Here is a 27,038-nt window from a genome sequence, read left to right as displayed (position 1 = left end):
ACTTGATTGCTAAAAAATAAACCATCTAGTTCTATTTACTTTATTACTTTAAGGGACATCTATAGAAACGTATTTTATTCGGTACAACTTAAAATGTAGACCCAGACTTTCCAGATTCTAATCTTAAACTGAGAGTATATCCTATATCTCACCTCGCTGAGAATACGCGTTATGAGTCATAGTCATAAATTTAATTTAAATTCTGATTTCATTTTTTATAACCCAATATATTCTGGGTTCTTTCCAAGGCAAAGAAAGATTGGTTGATGTTAAAAAAGAGAAAGTTATCTATAGCCATCTTAAAGCAAAGTGACGAGAAACAAAGGGACTAGCCAATTCAAAATAAAACAATACACTTAAAGAGTTAATACAAATAATTTGGCTAATGTATACCAGAACAAATTTCAGATAGAAAACTATAATTTCATGTATGGCTCTGTAATTAAGAAAATGCCTTAGAATCACAGAACTGTATTTTAATACCATAGAGGAGTCCAATATTGATTGTAATGGAGCATTATAAATGGGGCATCTGTCACACATACTTCCTAATCACTTGCAGTCAGCTGCAAACTACTGGTGAATAGCAGCTGTGAATTATAGTAACTTTTTATGTCAAAGGTGTCAAAAACAGAAACAGTCTATAAACAGTATATCCTAATTTGTTTCTTTTTGTTGCCAATTCCATTTGGGAACAATTTAAAATAGAAAAACCTCAACCAACTATAAATAGGATGCTAAATTCCTACTGTAAATTTTCTATAAAAAGGCACTATTAAAGCTAAAAATCAAATAATCCCAAAACTCTAATTCTTAATTTTGGTGTAAATCGTTTTCAAAGTATGTTTTAAAAATAAGGAGAATAAGTAGAATTATACTCACTAGTAAAATACTGAAGACAGCAAAGTAAAGAAAAATTAAAAGGTTTATTTTAGCTCACATTTCTATGATGTAATTTTGATTCCTCCACAGGGAGGTGTTCAGCAAAAAGAAGAAATGAAGAGATAAAAGCCAGAACTACAAATGATTCCAGCCAGTTCTTGAATTAAAGTTTTGGTAAGACAGAGCTACCCTAAAACTTTTTCAGAAGAAAAGAAAGAAATGCAGACTCCAGGAAACTGAGGAAAGGATCAAAGTATGAGATAAAATAAAGAAGGAAGAGAAATAGAAAAGACTACGATATGGTGTTAGCAATCAACATTATGAAGTAAATGCGAGACAATTAGGTGGCCTTATTTTGCACATACACTATTATGTTAAAGAATTTCTTCATATTCCTAACTGAAATGCAGACATTAACAGCACAAATACACTTTTTAAGTCCATTCTCTCTTTTTCTTTTAAGACATACATGTTTCTAGACCAGTTTGGATATCTATTTAATATCATCCTTTCCTAACAGGGAATTTTTATATCATAAGACAAATTATTACTTAAGTAGTTGCTAAATCTATCAACTTATTTGATTCTTTGAAAACAGATATCACAAATAATATATTTATCAGTTTAGAAAATAATTATTTTTCTGAAAAACCATGTAAAATAAAGTCTTAACTTTTCTTAAATCCACTAGTAAGGCCTGCTTTTTACTTTTTAAATCATTCTGGAAGTTTAAAATATTGCTTGCTAAAATAATTGTATACTACATTTTTAAAAAATAGATTTTCTCACATTACACATGCCTATATCTATGCTACAAATAATACATGGTAGCTTTTCTCTTTTAAAATGAATTTTACAAGAAGTAATCCATGACATTGTTTTTTAAATTAATGAAAAATGGAGGAAGCCACTTAGTTTAAGTTCAATATTATTTACTTAAAAATAGCCAGCATGTCTAAATGGAAAAGTATGTAATAATAATTACTATGAGATACATGTAATCACATAGAATACAAAGTTTATTTACATCAAACTTACCTTGGTATAACACATAAAATAATCAGATAATTAAACCAAACACTATGAAAGAATAGGTGGCTGATTAAAAAAAAAAAAAAAAAAGCTGAATGCAGCACAAGTGGAGCATTCATATTCTTCTGACAAGGTTACAAGCAGCCTTTATTCTGACACACGAGCCACACAGTTGCACATGGGGATGCCATTGTTGTATTTACTTACAAGTTTAATAAAAGCTAAAGAGTTACATAACATGGGAGCTAAGGAAGCAAATGGCATATGTCCACACTCCAAAGAATTTCTTAAATTTGGTTTTTGGCTAAAGCAAAAGCTCAAAGAACAAAGGGTTTTGCAAAGCAGATTCAGCAGACAGGAGCCAGAAACAGTGGATATTTTGGCGCATGCTTGGATCAGGTGACAGTACAGACTGAAAACTATGGCAGCTCACTGAAATGGTTACAGAAAGTAATGGCCCTAGGTTCTAGGTGAAAGCAAGGCAAGCATACAGTAGGGAGCACTTAATCACAAACTAGTAATTGGATTAACAATAATTATCTATAACTATAAGCAAAAAGCCAAAGGATGAATTTTTTGGTTATTAAATTTAGGGATTATTTAATTAAAATAAAATTAAGGTTAATTTATTTAATATTAAAGAAAAATTTTAACTTATCTTCAACACCTACATCTTATGCCAGAGATGAGCCAGAGAAAATTCAAGTAGTAATTATGATTTACCCTAACTTATTACAACTGAAAATTCAGAAATACCATAGTATTTAATCTTATAACGGAATTTTGAAAGCTTAAAAACTGCTAACTATATCTTATAGGAAACACACTAGTGAATTTGAATTGTTTTATTCATCCTACATAAGTCAAAATTGAGGATCTACCATACTTATATAAAAGGCAAAAGGGTCTGGCTTAAAAATTTATGGCAACTATACATGACAGACATGAAACTGGATAAAATTTAGTCATTTGGAAGATATACAGTTAAGATGTGAGGGTCACAACTGATAACATTTCAGAGGTGTTAAGAAAAAAATACCTTCACGTTAAATACCACGCTCCTCCCAAATCTATAGTATTTATAATTATGAAGATATAATTTTAGGAGTATTTATAATTTACTTATAAAAATTATATTTCATACTATTTTATGTTTTTCTTCTATGGGTCAAAACTCTTCATAGAAAATATCACAAATCTTTTAATATGTCCTTTTAATGGTAGGCATGAACTGAGCTCTAGATTAGTACTTCACCGATGCCTCTTTTAGGGGTAATGTCTGCATACTTGGGTTGACATTGACATCATAAGCAATTCATTTTACTAATGTTACTTTTCTAGTGTATGGCCATAGCTTGATATCTTGCCATCTTTTTAGCATTTTATTTTGTTTCTGAAATGCAGGTGAATCTGGTAAAGATTCCTAAAATAACAAAAATCGTTTATATCTCAGAAAGTAAAGAAGTGAACAACTCTACGTAATATGCCTTTATCAAACTCAATCTCTGTGAGATTTTAGGCAATCACACACTTTCAACTAAGAAATACCAAGTACCTAAAGTGTTAAACTTAGTTCTATTTTTACATAGCTCTAGAAAAGAATAACTCTGCCCTTAAGAATCTTTTAATCTGTTTGAAAGGAAAAAGGAAATTTTTGAAATGAATAACAAGAGATAAACCATTAAGTAGGATCAAATAAAGGTGTGTAATACAATGATATTCTACCTTGTTAATAGACAGCACAAAAAGCTACATTCTCAAAACAATCTTTGAAGAGAGATTTCTCCTAACGAAACTGAAAGTACAGAGTTTAGGGTCAAGGGAGTATACAACCTCAAACTGGGTGAAGATTCAGTACCAGACCAATAGAAAGATTCTTATTACATAGGGAGTGATGTGCAAATTCAGAGCAAACATCAAGATGTAGTAATTTGGGATGTTAGGATGGCAGCTGAGATATAATTCGTATTGGACCAAACTGGAGTTCTTTATTATTTGTTTAAAAAAACAGATATGTAATCTCTTTATTTGTAAAATTTCACTCTTTACATATATATAAATGTAACTAGAAACAAGTTACATTATGTTACATTATATATGCAGAAAATAATATATTACATTTACACGTTACATTATAATAATGTAATGAATATCCAGTTATAGTTTGTATATATGTAAAGAGCAAAATTTCACAATTAAAAAGATTACATATCTGATTTTTTTATAGATAGTAAAGAGTAGGTAGTAATATCCAGTTATATTATATAGAGAAAATTATATGTATATTTATGTCACTTTACATATAAAAAGTTCACATAGCATACATGCTATATTTATGCCTTCTTGAATTCTATATAGCAACATTCTGAAAACCTTATTAAAATACTAAAAAATAAAAGCTGCTTAACTATTTCAGGCTTAGTTAACACATCTGCTCATGTGTACCTCTCAGACGTAGTAAAAAAAATAAGTGCTGAGATCATCATTGAATTCAAGTTCCAGGAAAGTCTATCTTCATTTAACTAATACACACACAACACACACACACACACACACACACACACACACGCACACACCAAAAGAGTATGAGAAATAGCCTACACCAGGTATGTAAATAGAATGTTTGCCTAGCTGAAAAATCGTGTTCCCAATCCCCAATACTGTGCTCAATATATGGCAGGCACTCCATGAATATCCACTGAATAAAAGGCTATTACTTAAAACTAAAAACAAAATTTGAATGACTGGACTAATAGTGTATATTCCATAAATATTTCCTTAAATATCACCTGACTCAGTACTTTTCAAACAATTATATAACTACTTTATATTTCTTCTTGTCACATCCTGAAACAAATACCTAAACTGACATTCATCCATACAAAGAAAATAACAAATTTTCCTCAACTACACTAAAACTACTATGAAGTGAAGTTATTTGTGTGATCTGTTTAAAAATACTTCTAGTGGTAAACTCTTCTGAAAGAAAAAAAGATCACAGCCATTCAAGAAACAATAAACTAGGACTATTAAAATTTGCTCTTAAAGAACTTTTTAAAACTCAACTTTCAAATAGACTTGAATGTGGGATAATCATGATCTATATTTCTCTCACTCTCAGCTAAAAATTGCCAAAAGCCTATAAACTCGCCACATTCTACTGATTATCAAGTCTTGCTCGTTTTACATCCTAAATATTTTAGAAATTTACAGTTAAGAGTTTAAGGCCTGAAGACAGAGAATTAAGGTTCAATTGTCATTTGGCCACTTTGCATTGTATCTTGGAAAAATTGCTATGTTGCATTTTGTTCATATATTAAATGAGAATAGTTCCTACCTCAGTCAAAGTTGTATTTTGAAGATTAAATGACCTACCACCATAAAGAACTTAGAAGAGTACCTGGCACACAGTAAGTGTTCTATAAACTTTAGCTCTCCGATCGCCACTGAATACAGTCTGCTAACTGGTTTCCCTGCTTCTGGTCTTGCTGCCTTTATATCCCTTCTCCATCCTACAGTCAATGATGTAACACAAATGTAACCATTGGTTACCCTCTCTTATTCCTATGTTCCCCTGTTCCTAGCATGTCACCCACAAGATTTGAAAATGCTGCATCTTCCTTCCTAGTACCAAGATTCATCTTGTCTTTCTCAAGGTCTGTTACCAGGCCAGAAACATAAGAAGCAAGATTTAAAAAAATAGTAATAATTTTTAAATAAATTCTCAGATATTGAGTTCCCTTCTTCCTGCTCTATAAAAATATTTTCTATCACAAACTAAGATAGCAAAGCAGAGAAAGGAGACATAAAAAAAAAAAAAAGCAAAGCTAAACTAAGACATTTTGTACTCAGTGGGAAACAACTTAAGTATCAAGTAACTAACATTATCAAATGAGTACTGGCTAGGATATTATTTTACAAATGATGGAAGTTTCAGAACTACAGTCAAAGGATGTATATTAACATGGCTCCAAGTACACTATATGAAATATAAATTTATGTGAATCTCTTATATAGTCTTCAAAAACTGAGCTCCAGAACTATCTCTATAAGCTTCCTGGCTACACAGAGTTAATCATGCCTTCCTTCCTATTTAACACTGTAGTACCACAGCACACAGAAAACCACTTACATATTATTCTATCCTCCCAGAATATGAGCTTTGTAAAAATAGGAGGACTGCCATCTTTGCACATCTATTATCTAGCAAACTGCATGGCATAAAATATATTCTAGTAAATGGTTACATGACATAACATATTTCATGAACTATTATTGTGTAATATAAATGTTTTATCCCGACATTTTAAGGCTTGTGAAATAAGAATGTCTAATAATTGATAAGTATATTTAATATGATAGTGTTTCTTTCCTTTTGCTCTTGGAAGGCTATAATTAAACTGATGATACATCATATAATACATGGTATCAGAGAATCCAGGAAACACAGTATGAACAATTTCTAGCATTAATTAAAACAAACAAACGAAAGAAAACAGTGTATGGCCATGCTACCCTGAACGAGTCTGATTCCATCTGATCTTGGAAGCTAAGTAGGGTCATGCCTGGTTAGTACTTGGATGGGAGACTACCTAGGAAGACCAGGTGCTGTAGGCATAAAAAAATAAAAAATAAGGCATTATAAACTGACAAAGTCCTTGCAATCTGTGAGGTCAACCAAAGGTTGCTTCATCTAAAAAATAAAAATAAATAAAAAATAAAAATAAATAAATCAAAAACCATACCAAAAATTAGTTTTCTCATTGACATGGTTAATACTTGATTCACTATGGCAATACAGGACAGCAATATTCCCTAATTACAGAGAAGAATACATGAATAATTTGAATATATTTACCAAATGTCACTTTTTTTTTCAGAATTATCAAGTTATTTTTCCTAAACACCAAAATCAGCCTGATTTCTGAATGTGTACCAGACGTTACCATAACAGTTCTAATTCCTCAATCAAAAGCATACAACTATGAGAACATTAAATTGACAGTCATCTTTTATGTTCTTTGAATATTCTATAACTTATAGTCATCTCTGTTTTATCATACACTTACTGCCTACTAGACTTTATTTTAAATGATGGCAAGATATACTGATCCCTTAATCATGTTTCTCCTTGACAAATTCTGTCACTCTGCTTACACGAGACAAGGTCTTTATTATGCTATAAGACTTAACTTTTGCCTTTTCCATTTTTGAGAACTGTTCTATCATCTGACTAACATAAATCTCACCCTAAACATATTTGCCCTGACAAGATTCGGCTCCTTAAATTATTAATGATCAATCCGCTCTCAGTGTTCTTACATAGCAAGCCTTTTTCTCTTGACACTACACTTAATCTGCCTAATGTTTGAAAAATATATTCTTATTTTTATTAAACTAATCCACCAGGGTATTTTTAATTTCTTGCTAAAAACCAAGTATACAGCATTACATTAAAAATGATTATTTTACTTATAATCAATGTGAGAACAGTATGCTGGCAAAAGTTGGATAGAAAATAGAGATAATTTCCCTAAAGATTTACCAGTTGGTGTCAGTCTACGACTGCAACAACTGGACCTAATCAGCTTATTTACTAGACTGCATTTAGGTAAATCTGCATGATAAACGAGTTACTTCATAGTCAAACATGCGTTACTTACATCAGAACTTACATCCTGGACTCCTAAGAACAAAAAAAGTTTACAATATTGAAAAGATTATGGGATATTATCTAAAATGCTGAGACTCTGGATGTTTCTGGTTTTGTTTTTCTATAAATATATTTTCTGACACAAAGCTGAAAGGTTCTTTAGGTAAAATAACAGCTTCTGATGCTGAATCAAGATGGTTCTATTATTTAATTCTAATATGTAAATGACAAAAATTTCAATATTTGTATTATTGAGAATATGCTTTTACCAAAAAGAAAATTAACTAGCTTTGACTCTAAACCACATCACCAGCTGTAAAGTTAACTTAGTTCAGTTTCTTTAAAAGCTATAAACAATATCCATATGTAAAATTACTTAAAAAAATTACATTCTCACGTGGAAGAGGAAGGAGGAAAGCTTATGAAAGCTGTTAATCCCCTCAAAATCTGTTCTTACTCAATAGATTTTGGAACACTTCTAAAATTATAAATAAAATGCTAATAGTTACACTTTTATTGTATTTATAGAATGCTAAATATATTCAAATCTGAACTGGTTTAAATATATTTTAATATTATCAAGTCATTTAATATTTATATTTAACAATTTGTTTCCTTAATCATTAAGCTAATTCCTTTGTCATTTATCTCATAGGAAAAAACTGTTGAAAACATAATAAATATAATTTAAAATCATCATTCTCAAAGTTAATCACTTAACAAAATAACTTATGGTATTTCTATGGTTTTGATTAATTCATTTGAGTTAACACATTTTTATATTTGCATTTCCATGGAAATTACAAGTTATAACATATACATTGAAGAATGTATCTGCATAACTGAATTGATATTAAACCTATTTAATCTAGAACATTTCTAAAAACTTCACTGAGCTGCCATAATTTTTGTCAGCATATGTAGTACTGAATGACCATTAAAATACCTGAATTGAAACTATTCCAGTCTAGCAGTTTGTAAGATCTTGTGTTACCCATAATTCCGACAAAGGCTGAGTTCAAAACAGCAAATTAGTAGATCAGTTTTAGGTGCAGAATAGTAGGGAAAAAACATAAAACACTACAAACAAAACACAATTGACAACACCACTCGACAGGAACTGGAAAGACACAGACAGCAGAGTTAATAAGAAGTAGAAATAGAAAGAGAAGAAGGAGCATGCTATCATAATCTAACATTAACTAAAATCTAATTAAGATAATTACTTTGATTTTTAAAACCACCCCATTCTTTCTTTTGTTATGTAATCCTGTTTGCTTAATATTTAACAAAGGAGAAAGTCCTAGAAGCAATAACTTCAAAATAATAATCCATAGAATTAGCAGGTGGTAGTGGTTTTAAAATAAGTTTTTTCTTCTACACTCAGTGTGAAATGCAAATTTCCAATGTTCACTAGTGAAAAAAATAGCTGCAAGATTCATTTGAGAGTACAAATACAGCACTTTTAATATTAGCACATGCATCTCAATCTACCCAAAGTTTCTCTCAGCAGACTAACTCAGTGTCATAAAATTAATACTTCATCATTATGTATTATGTAGTGCTCCTTATGTAGACACTAATCTAAAGTTTTGTTTTAACATTCAGCTTTTTTCAACAAATAAAAATACTGTTCATAAATAATTATTTAAGGGGTCTGAAGACTAATAAAATGTTCTTAAAATGTTCTTTTTTAATGCATAATATGAAAAGCAATCCAAAGAATGTCATATTTATATCAAAATAATATAATATTGGAACCATTCAAATATATAATTGATTTGTATTTAACTGAAAATAAAACAAAATTAAAATTTAACATATATCATTAAAAGCATTTATAAGTATATGCCCATAATTGTTTGGGAAACAGTCCATTAGTAACTGAGAATTTCCACATGGGAATTGAAAACATTTCTGAAAGGGAAAGAAAGGAAGAGGATGGATAAGCTGGTAATTGTAATACACAAAATGTATCCTGTAGTAAGGATTTCTATTTTCTTCCCTGAGCCTGGATTCTTACATTTCTTACACAGCTAGAACAAATTGGCAAGTATGATAAACCTCATAAAGCAGTTTTTTTGTAAAAAGTTTTATGATTGTAAATACAGCTCTCTATTTAAACTTATTTATGTAACCTTCCTTTGTTCTCCCAGACTCTACAGCTTACTCAGAGTACATGGAAGCAACAATAAAATCAAAATGTTTTCAGTAAACTGAAGATATCACTAATAATTGAAAAATTCCTGAAACTATTTTTGAAGTTATTATATCAGTAGGTGCCGTCTATCAAAATATTTGAGTCAGCAATTCACGGGAACTCAGGTAACTAACTTTGGGTCACATAGCCAATGTCAGGTATCTTAACCCTATACTTCCTTGCACTTTCCAAATAATTCAAGTTCCTAAACACAGAAATATGGAACTTAGCATAGTCTTCAAGGTCTCAATACATTAGGCTGGCATCAGTCTACATTTGCCTTTAATTATTGCATAATATATAAATACTACAGGAAGAAAAGACCTTTAATTGACCAGAAAAATAAGAAATAGGGGAGGGGGATAAACCATAGAGGAAAAAGAGAAGACTGATGCTTAAAAAATGTATTTGCTCAGCCTCAGAGTAAAATAATCCTAGCTAGTATTGCTTTTCTGAAATCTTGCTCAGGATCTAGAAAAATTTCATTCTTTTCTCTATAATTATTAACGCAAATGACATTAAACCACAGGGCACAGATTAATTTTTTTAATTTTTAAAGAATGTTTTGCATACAATAATCTCAAAGCATTTTACTCTTTTTGTAACTGTCAGTGCAAACCTCAGGAAGAGGTTATTAGAAGTAACAATTTATAATTTTCAAAAATTTATATGTTTATACGCCAAATAAAAATGCTAATATAATTTCAGGTTTAAGGCATGTCATTAAAATAAGTGACTTAAGCAAGTTATATTGGGTATCGCATCAATGAGAGATGCAAGAACACGTTCCATATAAAAAAGTTCCTACCACAATTATCATGCTTATTTTAGTTTTAGAAAAATCACCAAAGCATTTCTAATCCAAGGGCCTAAAATTACTAGGACTTTCTTATTTTATAACCACGGCCCCATATTTTAAAGAAGTAAGCTACTATTCTTGTTTGCTTATATAGAACAAATAGCTACGTAAAAGAAACCGAGGAATCAGACAGTAGCTGCTTTTTCATTAAATCTTAAATACTCTACACAATGTTTACAATTATATTTTAAAAGAATACTTTTTTTAAGAATAAAGAAATGACTTGAATAATCTATAGTATTGCTAGCGAAAAGAATTAACACCTTAGGGACAATGGTCAAATTGTAAATTGCTACCTGCCTGGGTCAAAGAAAACAGCTGACTAAAAAGTCACTTAAGGATTCCCTCAAAGAGACATCCTGACCAAAAATGAATCAAGATTTGTCCGTTTTGTATAAAAAATTAACTAAATTATACTTATACTTAGTTTGATTATTTTTAATTAAGATGACTGCAAATATTTTAAAGCAACATGTGTCAGTTTATACTTTTTCGTTTCTCTTTCAGATACATTTGGCTTAAAAAACATTATAAAAATCACTTCAATAATTATAATCTAAGTAAACGAAACACTGAAAATAAACTTTTAAAGAACATACCAGGATTGTGGATACGATCCAAAAGCTTCACAGAGCGTGCACTAACAACTCCCCCAACATGCACAAGAAATCCAGGAGGAAACGCCGTCAGAGTAAAAAATGGAAATTCCTAGTAGAAAGAATGGGGGGAAAACAGAACTGACCATATGTAAAATACAAAATTTGCTTGTTGATACAAAATTTATCATGGAGAACTGAATTCTATACCTTAACAAAAGGCTACCGATTATACATTACACATGCTTTGTAATTAAGTTTCCTTGGATGTTTTAGAGTTTCAAATTCATTTTCCCATATATATCATATTATACAGAATCTAATCTTTTTATCAATTTTCAATGAGAAAAATGCTCTGAGTTCCAATTTGAGAAACTTAAACACTCATTTCCTTCCTATCAATTTCCTACTCTGATGTAACTGCAATGAGATGAAGGGATTCCCCAGCTCCTCAGTGGGGTGGACTCTCCCCTACTCACATGCATACCCAATCCCAGGCTACTGGTAAAGACTCTGAAGATCTAGAGCAAGAGATCCAAAAGAATGTGGGACTGAGGGAGGGGGGAGTGAAGGGATGACCTTATGAGATAAGAGATACATAGAAAGGTGAAGATATGGGAAATATCAAGTTGAGGTGGGTAGAGAATCATTACGTGAGATTACTTACACTGTCAACACCAGGGCAGCAGGAGAAAATGTAAGGTCATAAATGTATATTAAAGAAAGGGGAGAGGTATGTAGATGACAATAAGGGAGGCAATACAATTCTATTTGTTCTTGAAGCTTTATTCTCCCCTTCTCTCTCAAGGACATCAATTCTCCTCGTCAATTTAGAGACAAAGAGAAGCATACAAAAGAGAAATGGTAGAGAAAGGAAATTCATTGAAATGGAACCCAGGAAGAAAGGGAGCTCCTGTAGCTGCCCCAATATAGAGATCTCTCACATTATACACATATTGGATGTGTCAGGGAAACTAAATATTTGACTTGCCTGGATGCAAGATTAATGTAGCTCACTTAACCAGAAGTCACTTACCAGTAGCCTCAGCTATTTGGAACCTAGCTGATAATTGAAAAATAAACAAAATAGGGCTCTGAACAGTAAAAACAACTGCTACAGTTCTAAGTACTAAAGTTTATATATTTTATTCATAAGAGATCCTCACAGATCATAGTCATACTAAGGCTTATAGTAATTATATATATATATATATATAAAACTTTAGGGACATATTCTAAAATCAGTATCTTTTTTTTTCTTTTTTTTTTTTTCCTAGACCACGGTAGATTAAATGAAGCAAATAAAAGCCAGGAGACAAAGAGATACAGGATATGATTAAAAGCAGGTACATTGAAAGCAGCAAGATTACTGACTGGAGAATACAAACTTAAAGCATGAAGAATATGAACTCACTAAAGCATAGTTCACAAAGCATGGCCACTTGGAGTCATTCAGCACAAAGGCAAACAGTCCTGCAACCTCAGTAACCCAGGAAGATATCGTATAAAATATGTGTGTATGTGGGTTTATATACACACACACATATTTAGATATTAATTCAGTTAGAATTTTAAAATAATCTTTAAATTAATAAGAGCAAGAAAACCTAAGCTATGTGAAAAAAAAAAAAAAGAGTAAAAAAAACAGTCTGTAGAAGTGGGTTGCTTTGGTCCAGCTGACAGGCAGAGGAAAAGGAAGAGAAGAGAGAAGACAGAAGAGAAATTTCACTTAAATGTATTATAAAATGTTTAGTCAAAATGCCTCCTTACTGCCATCTGAATTTTCTTAATGTAAGTTTTAAATGAAGAATGTACAGGTAAGCTTATGTTATTAGAAACTTTAGTATTTTACCTAATAAGATAAATCTTAAATTTTTTTTAAATTTTAGCAATACTAAAGTTTTTTAATTTCCTCAAAATTCTGAGGCATAAAATAAAATCACACTTTATATTTACTCTTTATATTTAAACATTTTAAATATTCTGGACAAGAGACATTGAAAATAACGTTTTTATAAGCTAAATGGAAAGTAATACTCCCTTCTAAAACTACCATAAATTCAACTGGATAAATTCACATATTGAAAAAAGATCTGTATATAAGACTTTAGATTAAGTATGCAAAAAAATGAACCTAAATGATTTCTCTATTTGGGATTGACTCTGTATCTCAAAATTTTAGAAGATGGGATAAAGCGATGAGAAGGAAAGGATCATACTAGAGTGGTCATAGCAGAAAAAGTAAGAGAATAGAGGCCCAAAGAGGCAGAGGCCCATTCTGTCAACTTAACCTCTGTCCTACATGTCCCCAGTTAGTCCAATCAGCACATCCATTCACTTTAACACAAAAAATTTAACCCAAATAAAAGTGGCAGTTATTTCACCAAAACTACATCTTCAAACAACCTTCTCAGAAGAGCTATGCTGATACCTACAGCCAAATGTGAAACACCTATCATCACCATCATCCTCCCCAGTGACTACTATGGAGTGCTTACAAGGCAGCAGCCCTTTGCAAAGTACCTTAAAACTACGCTTTAAAACTTTCCCATATCCTGTGAGGGAGGCACTATTATCTCCACTTTTTTTAAGTGAAAATTGAGTTTGAGACAGACTAGATTCTTTCTTAGTAACAAACCTTATCATCTGGCTTTTTGTCATTTCTGGTTAAAACACTAAGTTAAAAAGTTGATTTTAATTTCTGTTCTCTTATTATAGCTGATGAATTTATAAGTTCTCTTCCACTGAAAAGAACAGCTTCCTTAAGATCAGCCCAAGCATATCCCACTTTTAATGTTTAGATGAAAATTTTAGGAACTGTAGAAGACAAAGTCTCTGTGAAGCTCTTCTACTTAATGTGTCTTGCCCTGTGGTAACTAGATAAGACTTCATATGTTGATGCTTTGACATAAACCAAGTGCATACAGCATAAATCTATTTAGTAGCATGTGCTCAAGACAGGCTAGGTGAAAATTCTAAGAACACAAGGAGAGTATCATTTTTAAGATTTAAATAAGATTTTTTCTTAGAAGATGTTTAAATAGTTTATTTTTAATCAAATATTCTTTTTATTATTCCAAGAGATCAAAGTAACTTTCTAGATATAAAACTCCATGCCAGATTCCTACTATGATTTACTACATAATTTTACCTCTACTTCTAAAAAGATTAGAATTTATTAAAAGAGTTTGCTTTATATCAGTGCTTCTCCAGAGTGTGTTCCTCACTAACAGGTATTTAAATGAAAGATTCCATGGTAAAATATAATTAGGAAACACGAGGTTAAACTAAGTCAATTAGGTTTCTTTATTTAAGAAAAATATACATTCCAAAGTTAAGCATATCTCTTTAACTGGGGAGAATTCTTTATATTTCTGTATAAATTTGTCCCAAAACAAAGCCACACTGATGGCAGCCACAGATGAATAGGATGATAATGCTTTTTCTATTTACTTCATACACGGGGTAGAGAGGTAGTCTTATAAACTCAAGTAACTGTGACTTCAAGGTTAGCTTATGTAAATATATTACTAACTCAGATTTTACAAAGTTGTAAATGAAAACTATAGTTCTCTACATCTTTGCTGTTAATTCCATTAAGATTATCTAGTAATGTATGTCCAGCGTATTAATGTGTCCAAAATTTTAAGAATGTTTAAAGCATGTTTGAAAACAAATTTTATCCAAACTAAATCCAAAACAATTTTCATTGATTAGATTTCTTTCTTTTAAAGCTAGATGCTTTAATAAGTTTTTACTTAGTACAGAGCGTTAAGTCACAGGCACAACATACAGGCAAATTCTCATTATATCGAATATCAAGGCAACCCAAGTTTTTCTGTTCTTGTGAATTCTAGAATGATAATTAGGTTATAGGAAATATTCCCAGTGTGAGGGACTCTGTAGAGAATATAAAACTGGAGGAGGAGGTATAAGAGCATTCTAGACTAAGAAATGATAAGTAGACACACACCTTCACTCTGACCCTCTTTTCTCCATGGTTTTAGTCTTTCTCTATATTTGATTTCAGTGGATAATTTGAATGTTTAGGTGGGCTTTCTGGTGGCAGTAATCGCTATGCCTGCAAGCTGTGAGTGCAGCTGAAAGGCAATTGCTGCTTGATAGAGGATAAGACCAAGAAATGGGTACAGCTAAAGTCTCATCACTCTGCTTAGTTCACCTCTGCTCTCTTCAGCCTTGTCTAAAAGGCAAACAGTGCATTCACAGATATCTTCAGCACAAGGAAAGAAAGTCAAAAAAAAAAATTAATTGTATTGTTTATAATAATAGGATCTGAAAACCACTAGTATTCTTAAAAGCCAATCTTTAGAAAAGAAATACCTTTGTTTTATAAAATGCATCCTTTTTCAGGTATTTGTTATTTCATCTTTTTTTAAAATGCTAATGTAAAATAGAACTTGTAAAAAAATTCTATAAATGCTTATAACTTCCGATCAGACATAATGAGAGCTATGGAAATGTGCCTTAAAGTAATTGACATGACATATAAAATCATGCACTATATTAGTTAAGTAGGAAAAAAAATGAGCTTCATAGTGCTACTAAATTAAAAAAGAAACAAACTGCGTTATGAAAAGAAAACAAAAGCTGGCAACATTTGTTAAAAGCTTAAATAAAATTTAAATGATCAATATTAAAACTAGAAAAGCTACCAATACAAGAAATAAGCTCTCACGCATGTTCAGAAACATACCCGCCTTCTACAGAACCTATGAGGCGATCCTCCCTTAGCAATGAAGTTTATACAAAAATAAAAATAAAAAGAGAAAAATCATCCAAAAACTTTAACTATTCATTTTCCTATTTGACATATTTAATAAAATATTAAACTTACAATAAAAATATACTCACATACTGAATAACTACATTATTTATGTTAATCTGTATAAATATGAAATCTGTACATTTCTTATCCTTAGATTAGCCAGTAATAAAAACAATCTCAGCAAATAAATGTATAAATATACAAAAGAATTATTTTAATATAATAAAACTAAAATATTTTTCTAGAAAAATGTCCGATTTATTTTATATAACTTTAATGCAAAATTAGAAATGATTTCATCATTCAATGGTTATTTCCTAATGGACTATTTCTAATAAAAGACAGGAGAAAAGATAGTTGTAAAATTATTCCAAATTACAAGTAACTATTCATAAACAAATTACTTTGATTCCTTAAATACATATTGGACTTTGAAGTTACAATATTACAGGTACACAACCAAAATTAGTATGGAAAAGTACTAGTGGAAGCATGATAATAAAATCACATTGACAGTATAAGAATAAAGAATCTTGAGTGACTCTTACCCTCTGTTCCAGTGCTGACTGAGTCTGTTGTCTCAAAAGAGCTTTAAATGGCCCCCCTTCTTTTCCAGCACTACCACTTCCCATTCCTACAGAACATCAGTACATAAATAACCAAAAAACAACTATAGAAACATAAAGGTTAACTGCATTCATCTTCATAAATACCATGAGTCAAAATCTGTTAAAATGATCCAAACATTTAAAATATCTGAGATGGCAACTAATTAGCACATATTTTACCCTATTTTATTCAAAAAGTTTATTTGAAAAGCAAGATGTCAAAGTCCTATTGATCACAACTAGTTTTAGACTTAATTTGCTCTAAATTTTTTTAAATTATGTTAAAGTGTGGAATTTTTATATAACATTCAATTTTTAAAAGATGAGTTTTCTAGTCAATAATTATCAAGATAATACCAATTACTTATTATATTAATTTAAGAATAGCAAAAGAAATGAGAAATATTAAATGTTTATTTAAAAGTAAATACAGAAAGGGAAAGCACTAATCGTGCTGACTTAAAATATTCCAAAATCCTCTAAAGAGCATGAATTTTAGGCAATTTTGAAATATAGTGAAATCAATTTTCTGATAACTTCCCATTCCTAAACATTCATGACAAAACAATAATGATATCCGTTGTTTTCCACATTCGTTTGTAAAAATCAACATAATTTTTTTTACATAACTAAAAATCACAGACACATAATAGACACATCACAAATGTATAATTATGGATGAAAGAATTATATTTCCCAAGCTCTTAGGTGTATTTTTTAAGGGCTTAATTTTAAATTTCTTTCCCTACCTTACTTTATTCTTTTGATAATACCAATAGACCAACCATGGTCAGAGAATTATAGAAAGCAAGGGACAGGTGAGAAGCCAATTCTCTACAGAATAGAGTTAAAAGTTCAATCCCACCCTTTCAAACTGAAGATACAATGGTCAGATTTACTATAATAACTTAAAAATGTAATTAATTTACTTTTACATTTTTAGCTGTTCTTGGATAAGGAAACAAGATTAGCATATGTATAGTCCCATTCTGTTATTTAAAAAATAAAAAAGTAAATATACTTTTCTTGCAGTAACCTAAACATGATTTTGAGACTATACAATACTAAACATATAAATGAAACTAAGATCTTTATATGAAGCATATTGAAAGCCATAAAATAAAATGTAATTTTATAGAGATAAATGAAATATCGGAAAATACAGCAGAATAATTTGAAAATTAAAGCAATGGACAGAAAAAAATAATGAAAGAATATTACCAAAATGAGACTTAAACTGATTCAAACAGAATAATTTATTAATGTAACCATATGGTTTAGCAACATGATGGTACAGGTCCAATGTGAATAGAGTTGGTGTAAAGGGAAAGAAAGTAAAGCGTCTAAAACACAAACTCGAGTAATGACAACCTAATAATTTTGGAAACATGCATATCTATGTCCTTAGTCATAAAACTTTTTTAACATATAAAATAATTTTAGCAGAATATTCATAATTATCCATCAAGTAATCCTCAATCATGTCCTCATGATAGTTCCAATCATTTAAATCTGTCTGCCAATAAGAAAAATAAGAAGTACATCCTGTGTAAAAATACCCACTACTTCTTTGTAGTATGAAATAATTTTTTTCAAAGATGATTCAAAATAAAGGGATTAAAAGCTGACATAATGTGATCCTACCAGAAGCAGCCAGGAACAGCTCTTCACTGAAAGAAACACTTTTCCTCAGAACTGGGCTGACAAGGCTAGAATGATGAGGGGGAAGGCTAGATTCCGAGAGGAGGAGACAGGACTTTTTAAGATGAAGGGACCCACAAGAGAAAAAGGGGGAGCTGGGACACAGGTAAATCCTAGGCCCCTGTGGGTAAGGTGCTGTGGAGGAAAGTAGCAGAGAAAAGATGCAGATTCAGAAGATGATCAGAAAATGCAGGATAAGGAAAGCAATGATGAAGCAAAACATAACAGTAAAAATGAATTTTAAAATGCATACACAAATTACACTAAGCATATAAAGTCATTAGCAAGACCATCTATCCAAGGTAATATAAATAAAAGGCATAGTCTAAACCTTAACAAAACCTTTACAAACTTTACATTTATTAAAATTTTTTAAACCACTAATATAAGATTTTACGCCATTCTAATCACTTTTAGTTGATTTCTTAAAAACACTTAAATTGCCTGCCCTTTTTTGTTAAGAATGTGTAAGGTTAAAACATATCACATCTTTCAAATTTGTAAATTTGTAAACTTATTGCCTCAAATGTAAACACTAATTTAAAGTGGTAAAGCACAGTTCTTCGAATGTTCCTAAAACGTATCCCTTATGAGTTTTTAAACTGAATACTCACACACACACAAAAATCAAACAGTACCACTTTAAGCAGTTGCCATTATTAATTTTAAATAAAATATTAACTTCTTTCTAATTTCAAGATGTATGTTAATACTTTTCCCTCTAAAATTTTATCTGTTCAAATCTGACCATAGTACTGCTTGCATTTACAAAGATCTGAGTACATAAGAGCCAAATAACCTCTGGATCTCAAAAACTATACATGGTTAAAATCCGAATTTTTAGTAAAAATTAGCCTGAGTTAGGTGTCAAATCAATATCCTATTAATAGCATTCTAAAATTCTGCTGTGACTAGTTGAGTACTTGGGAAAAAATATGGAGGGAAAAAAACCCTGTAAAATGTCAAAAAATAGAATTTATTAGAAATAAATCAATGTGAAAATTTTTTTTTAGGCAAGGCAACCCTTGGTTGACCTCATAGATTGCAAGAACCTTGTCAGCTTACAATCCCTTATTTTTTATTTTTTACGTCTATAGCACCTGGTCTTCCTAGGTGGTTTCTCATCCAAGTACTAACTAGACCTGACTCTGCTTAGCTTCTGAGATCAGACGGGATTGGGCTTGTTCAGGGTAGCATGGCCACAGACTGAATTTTTTAAAAACAAGACCTATCTGAAAAACAGGTGATAGCTTTAACTACCAATGGAAAAAACAACTTCCTCAATCTAGGGTTTATTAACTTTATTTTTGGCTCCCCAGTTTACATATTATAAATCAATCATAATCAGCTTATCTATTCTATTTCTCAAGAGACTGATTTTTTTGTATAGGTAAATCGGAAGGCAGAGAGTCATGAAATACATGCTGAATTAGTTTCAGAAATTTTAGAACAATCATAATTTTGTCATTTTAAATCTCCACAAGAAATGAGAATGCTCTTTGGAGTATTTGAAAATTTTCAGGGACTCATGATAAAGCCCAAGGCCTAAAAATGACTAATATCCTACAAATATGCTATTGAGGTTGCAAATAATTATAGGCAAAAGAAAATTATTTATTTGGAGGTAGCTTATAAATATAGAAATACATGGAATAATAACCTCATAAATGAATTTTTAAAAACTAAAAATGCAGAGCTAGGAAACAAAATGCAAAACAATTTTCATTTGATAGTACAACTGACTACTTACTAGAAAGCTAAGAGAAGAGCTTCAGTTAATTTATTACTTGACAATCTTCTTTAGGCTTGGCCTTTATGATGAATTTTTAAAAAAGAAATAGAAAGACCAAAGAAATACTTTCAAAAATGTATCTGTGGTATGGCAAAGAAAAGTAAAGATAAGAATATATGAAAGTGGCCTGGAATATACAAATAAACAGCCAATGGGCAGAGCTTCAAAAATATTTTTAAGAAAACTTATTCTTCAAATACTACATTAAGTCTTTCTTGTTTTGATTGTCATAAATTCAAGGCCAGAATCTCATTCTTTATTAAAAAAAAAAAAGAAATGAAAACCCACTAAAATTTGAATGGTTCCACTTTATGACGTGACTACAGTTAAGATGCCACATGCCAATGCAGGCATTGTCATCAAATATCATTTATTTTTAGATGTTGTTATTACATATATGTAAAAATAAAGCTGTTCTTTTTAAATAATTAGGTATTCGGATTATCTTTACATATTATGACATTAAAATAGATATTAAATTTCCAGGCTTATGTTTTTAATGTTCTATCTTTACTTTGGAAGTAGCAGTGCTTCTAGAATTAGACTTCTTTTCATTGCCTTTGTAAAATCTGAGGTCATTTTATAAATTTCTTGTCTAACATAAAAATAAGGTTATTAAAGATAAATTTAAAATAAGAACTATGCAAAACGTTTTCACCAATCTGGGAAAAAAACTGCCAGACAAAAATACTATTTACAAAAATTACAAACTATTAACTTTTAAATGCTTTGTTTACTGTTTATTTTTCTTGAGAATATTAATTTCATGATTAATAAGTTAATTCTATTTTACGGAGCAAGGAATTAGTTTAATTTTTTATCAATTTTTGTCATAAAACATTTATAAAAACTCAAAGATTATCAAAATACACAAGGAAAAATTATAAATTCCATACATTTAAAAATACGTAAGAATAAGTAAAGCAAAACTGCTATTTTCTAATCTAGAGAGTAAGACTAGCAAAACCAAACATTTTAAATAACAAGAACTTAATTGATAGTTATATATACTCCAATATAACCATTCTACTTGTTCTTAATATTTCTTTCATAATAAAATCTTAGAATTCGGACATAGAAACAATTAATTCAAAATGCTTACACTGCATGAGGACTGCAAGCTACTAGTCTTACTTTGTATTCAAATGTTTTAAAATGGTATTCCTCTTAATTTGAGCATGAAAAGTATCTACATACAAAAAAATCTTGGACTTCACATCTACACTATGATTAAATCGACAAAATGTAGATCTCTGAACACGATAATTTTTGAACTACACAAAATTTTCATATTTTAATTGTAGCAACTGAAAATAATTAGTATTCACATTATCTTTTAACTTAAATGCCAAAAACAGGAAAAAAGGCTTGGATGGAAAGCTAATATGAAACAGAAACAAATTTGAAAAACAAAAAAAGAATAAAGAAAAGGTGGGTGGAAGCGCCTTACCAGTTTTGGGTGTCAAACTCAAATCTGTGTCAGAAGAAGAGGACTGTCGACTGTAGGACTTGGAAGGTGAAAAGGAATAAGTTTGGTTTTTCAGAGGGGTTGAGGGTCCTGATGAGTGAGTATTGGGGTTGGGCTCTTCATTGAAGGGAATCCTGCCAGAAGAAGGTGGAGAAATATTAAGTAATCATGTGCCAGAGGACTTGATGAAGGCAGCATGATCCAAACACCCGGAAAGTATTGGGGCAGGGCCAACAGTCATTTCTTAAGTGTGGAGCTGGGTATGAGGCCAAAGACAACCAATTGCTGTTTAACCATTCATCATTCTTCAGATAAATAATTATCTGCATTGAAACAGTTAAGAAGCCAAGTAAAAAAGCAAAAAAGAATGAAATGACAGACTAAAGGAGTAAAAAATATTAAAAGAAGTAAACAAAAAGAATAAATACATGACTGAAAATACTTTCAAATAAACGATGCTTTTTTTTAGGTTACAAATGAAAAAATGATGACTGCAAATTGTGTGTGTAAATATTCACAGTTGTTTTTATATTTGCACACACACACAAATATCTTCAAAAGAAAAATGTTTCCTTATCCTATAGCATCAAGAGTGCCACAGCTAAAAACACAGCAGAGAGGGAAATGAATATAGCTACACAGAAACATTGCATTTTACGCAGAATAATGGCTTACCTGTTTTCCAACAGCTCTCTTCCACAGAATGAAACAGATCCTACTATAACAAGTTTTGTACACCAAGAAAATGAGCAAATCAGAAACTTTGGCAGCTATTAGAATCCAATCTTCAATTTTATTTCTAACCATATGTAGTTATAATGGCAAAAATACATACTGGAGGATTCTCCTAAAAACACAGAGTATACCTATACAAGATAGGGTCCTTAGAGGATCTATGGAAGAGACTTTGGAAGCTGGAAGAACACTTTAACTTCCATATAGTTAGAGACTCTGTTGGCTAAATATAAGATTTTTTCACTGCAGCTGGACTTCAAGTGAGAAAAGGAGGAAGCCAAGACTTGTGGTACCTGCCTATGCTACCTGCCTGCCTGCCCTCTGCAGCCACTCTGCCCGTGGCCTGCCTTCCCCAGCTCCGGAGTCTGAGCAGTCTCGTACCAGTATAGATGAGAGTGGGAACAGACACAGAGAAGTTCTGAGTAAGTCGTGAGCCAGTAGCAGTGTGAATGGGGCTGTTGTGGGTCGAGCGGCATCCGTGGCTTGGAGGATGAACCAGCGGAGACCTGAGGGAATTTGTGGTCAAAGTGGAAGAAAAGAAAACAATACATTCGACAGATAGCAAAGTTATGTTAAAATAATTTCAAAGGAGCTTTAGTTAGAGGAGAGGAATTGTTTTTTTAATCCCTAGCATGCAAAAAATCAAATTGAAATTTTTTTAAAAAAACTAAATATTCATTCTTTAGATATAGTTATAAAAGATCAGATTAATAAATTAGGACTGAGTAAAAAAATAGCAAGCAGAATTGTCGGTGGAATTAAATTTTTAAAAAGACTAAGATTTAGATTTTAAGTTTCTTTAAAATGTTCGTTATTATTTTGATCACCATAGAAGTTACTACACAATATTTTAGGGAGAAAACACCTATAAAAGTGAAAAGTCAAATATAAAGTTCTTATATTACCTTTGAAACTGACATATGAATAATTGCTGATATAATTACTTTTTCTATGAAGAAAGTTTAACAAAACTGTGTCTAGAATCTCAAGATAGGGGTACTTAAGGATATAAAAAATGACAACATAAACAGAAATGAGTGAACTGAATGGATATAAGCAGATATAAACATTCCATATTTTAACATACCAAGTATATAGCTTAAAACCAGATTACACTGGGAAAACAAGAAAACTGTTTTTTAAAAAAAAAACACGTTAATAAAGCAATGTAAATGATTTTTGACTAGCTCTCAAAAAGAATAATATATTATTTAAAGTTAAACAGAATTTATTTAAACTACCCTCTGAATTGAAATTTTCTAAGATATCAACTTATATCCTGCATTGGACCACATCTGCACAAGTATAGATACATTTAGATCAGATACAGATATATATTCATATATAACATTTAAATTTTTCACAAAGAAATTAGGCTAAGAGGACAGTTACATTGAATGGGGAAAACAGGTTTATTATATAAGAATTCTAGACTTCAAATTAGCAATTATTTCACTGTGCAATGCTTTCCCTTATGCACAATGAGGTGAGAAGAATCAAACACGAATATACTGAAAAACTATCATATCCTCATTTTTTAAGAATTCAAATTAAGAGCAAGCCAAGAAGCCAACTTTTCCTGGCCTTTTGTTCTTTTCCATTGCCCAAGGAACATTCTTAACAATCACAATTTGTCAAGTTTCAAACATGAGCTATCATTAATTGGCAATCATAGTCTTTCGTAGGGTCTACAGACTATTTTCTGAAAAATCACTGATTTTACAATAGAATAAATGTTTCTACTTTTGTTGCTAATTTAAAAATGTGTTTAATATAAGTATTAAAAATCAAACATCTCACTGGTGACTTACTTGCATACAAACAACTGAGCGATTTTATGTTTTTTCTTTCTCTGTTGATGTAACTAACGAAGTTAAAAAGCCTAAAAATCAGTGCCATACAGAGGAGAAATTATAGCTCGTCTTTTAGAAAGTACTTTTTTTCTAAAGTAGAGAAGCAATAAATCATATTTAAATGCACTTTCTACCATCAAAATAGTTCAGCTAGGAAACACCAAAGAGATTTATATTGTGCATTACACTGAACATCTAAAAGGAAAAAAAACAACTGTAGGAGAACACACTATTAATAAAATAAAATGAATAAAATAAAATAAACATTGTAAAATGTTCAAATTATGACATCGCATTAAAATCCAAATACACTGGGGCATCCCCTAATGTATTTGTGGAGTTCTAATTCTTATCCGTTTTCCTTACATGAAAGGCTGCTGTACAGTAAGTGATACCATAGTGGTATTTCTAGTACTAAATCCATTCAAACAGAAATATATTCCGAACTACCTTTTATACAATTTCTGTCTAGAATCCATAATGTTATAATATCAGAATAATTAGAATCAACTGAATCATAAAACAATTTTAAACTAGCACTCAAATGGACTCATTATCAACAATACAAAGAAGCTAGTTGAAATAAAGCAGCCTGAGTATTGAGGTATTTTATTGTTTTTTTTTTTTTAAGTTATCATGATGTAGGTAGTAACATGCCTTTCAGAAAATCTTAATGAAATAACTTAAATTCTTCATGGTATGAGTATTTGACAATTTAAAGCAAACAGCCACAACAAAATTAGAAAAGGAGAAAACTTACACAATCCTAGAAAATTTACATTACTGAAATACTTCTTGGATGCGGACAAGACTTATTCTTGACTCACATATCATTCTAAGGCACTAACAAGGTAATATAGCTTTCTCATTCCACTAGTAAATTTAGTGAAAAGAGGAAAACTTTACGCATCACAGCTGCAAAAACCAGACTGCTTCAGGCAGTGTAGATAAGCTGGAGAGTAGCAGGAGAAGGAGAGACTCTAGTCTTTACTTAACTTTACTATGGAAAGAGAAAAAAAAATTGAATCTCTCAAAAAGTTACCCCTGCAATCTGACTTTACCTGTAGCAGCAGGCAGTTTATATCTTTTTAAGACACATTTTAAATGGAACATAAAGCAAATTTACTCTTCCAATTTATTTAAAAGTTATTATACTTGTAACCTATTTCCAAATAAAATTAGGTAATATATGTGCTCTCCTTCTTGTGACTAAAATTTAATCCAAATAACTAAATGCCATAAGAAAGAAAATAATTAAACAAAAAGAATAAGCTTAAGATAAACGGGAAAATCTCATTTTAAAAAATGTCGTTTTAAAAAAATTTTGTTTTTTAGTCAACCTCTCTAGACTACTGCTAAACTAGAAAACATTTCAGGTTTTCTGACTACAGAATTCTGACTCCCTGATGATACGGGAGAGGAATCAGCAAACTACATATTACAAGCCAAATCCATCCTGCCATCTGTTTTGTAAGGAAATAAGTTTTACTGGAACACAGCCAAACTCATTAATTTGTATATTGGTGATGGCTGCTTTCACACAACAGCAGATTTGAGTAGATGCTGTTAGCAAAGACTAAATTATTTACCTGTACCTTCTAATCATTTATGTAAAAAGTTTGTTGACCCTTGATCTAGAAGAATCTCTACATCAGTGGTTCTCAATGGAAGTACTATTGGCATTTAGGATGGAGTTGTCCTTTGCTGTGTAGAATAGTCAGCATTTCTAGTCCCCAACAGGATTGTCCCCCTTACCCCAATCATATGACAGCACCACCAATTTAGAATGATAACACACATAGGCCCAATCCGGCCAAGAGAAATTTTTGTTGGATCACACACAGTTTTTTCGAATATATATGAGTCTAAATTCCTTTAGAGCAAGATCAGCAAACTCCTTTTTCTGGAAAATGAAGATAAAACTATGTGGCCAGGGCCTAAAATATTTACTATCTGGCCTTTTACAGAAAAATTTTGCCAACACCTGCTTTACACAGTCCCCAGTATTACCTATTTAATTATACCCAATTGTTTTATTTATATAAACTGCTTGGCCTCTGTAGACATTAGAGTTTGAGACTCATGCACAAGTCAACCTCTCCTGCTTTCTATAATATGTTGCTAATAATAAGCATAATTGAATCATCAGGCAGTGTAGATAAGCTGGAGGGTAGCAGAAAAAGGAGATACCCTGGTCTTAACTTTTAAGCATTCTCAAAAGAATAAGTAAAATTCCACACAACACATAAATATTCATTTTATGCTTTAGATATACAGTGTCTAAAGATCTGGAATAAGTTTAATTTTACATTACTTAATTTAAATTTCTTAAGACTATAAATATGAGGAATATCTAAACAGTTTTAAGTGTCAAATGTTGACAGTCATCTCTAATAAGAAAAATCACCATAGCAAAAAAAGGTATGTTGAAAAACACTGCTAAAATGTTTCAAATCAAATGAAAATATATAGGTAAAAGATAAAAAGGTCCATAAAAACAATTCACTAATTCATACTTACTCCTTCATTTCTTTGGATGGAGAATTACACGTAGGAAGGAATGCTGCTGGGCTGCTTAATTTATCCAGAGTACACGCTGTTCCTATGGCTCGCACCACTAACCCAGATTCGCCTTCCAGATCAAAACACTGTAAGTATCCGACGACAGCATTTCCTCTCATTTCAAGTACTTTCAAGCCAATCTTCCTCTGCAGTTCACCTACAAAAGAAGAAAACATTCTGCTTCATAATATAAAACTAGATATGATAGTAATAAAAAGAGTTGAAAAAATCATAGATATTTTAGAACTTGAAGGGAACCTAAAAGATTATCTGGTTAATATTCCTACTTTCAGGGAAGTAAGATATTATTA

The 27,038-nt window shown here is 31.0% G+C and overlaps 1 protein-coding gene and 2 pseudogenes across 11 annotated transcripts in view; 1 reads left to right on the top strand and 2 right to left on the bottom strand.

Annotated features, from left to right (window-relative positions):
• C2CD5 (C2 calcium dependent domain containing 5) overlaps positions 1 to 27,038 on the bottom strand; it is an 80,075-nt gene that overhangs the window by 32,664 nt on the left and 20,373 nt on the right. For all 11 annotated transcript variants that reach the window (XM_011381563.2, XM_011381564.2, XM_011381569.2 and 8 more), the window contains exons 7-10: positions 26,686 to 26,884; positions 21,560 to 21,711; positions 16,557 to 16,642; positions 11,226 to 11,334 (exon numbers count right to left, since the gene is read on the bottom strand). In XM_011381563.2, coding sequence (XP_011379865.1) covers positions 11,226 to 11,334; positions 16,557 to 16,642; positions 21,560 to 21,711; positions 26,686 to 26,884 — 546 coding nt within the window. The remainder of the gene's footprint in view (positions 1 to 11,225; positions 11,335 to 16,556; positions 16,643 to 21,559; positions 21,712 to 26,685; positions 26,885 to 27,038) is intronic.
• Positions 6,413 to 6,531, top strand: LOC111732326 (annotated as a pseudogene).
• On the bottom strand, positions 19,406 to 19,524 carry LOC111732329 (annotated as a pseudogene).

This window comes from Pteropus vampyrus, unplaced genomic scaffold (assembly GCF_000151845.1).
Source record: "Pteropus vampyrus isolate Shadow unplaced genomic scaffold, Pvam_2.0 Scaffold444, whole genome shotgun sequence".
Lineage (NCBI taxonomy): Eukaryota > Metazoa > Chordata > Mammalia > Chiroptera > Pteropodidae > Pteropus > Pteropus vampyrus.
Note: the sequence above shows the minus strand (reverse complement) of the source record. Positions and strands in the feature narration are given on the sequence as shown.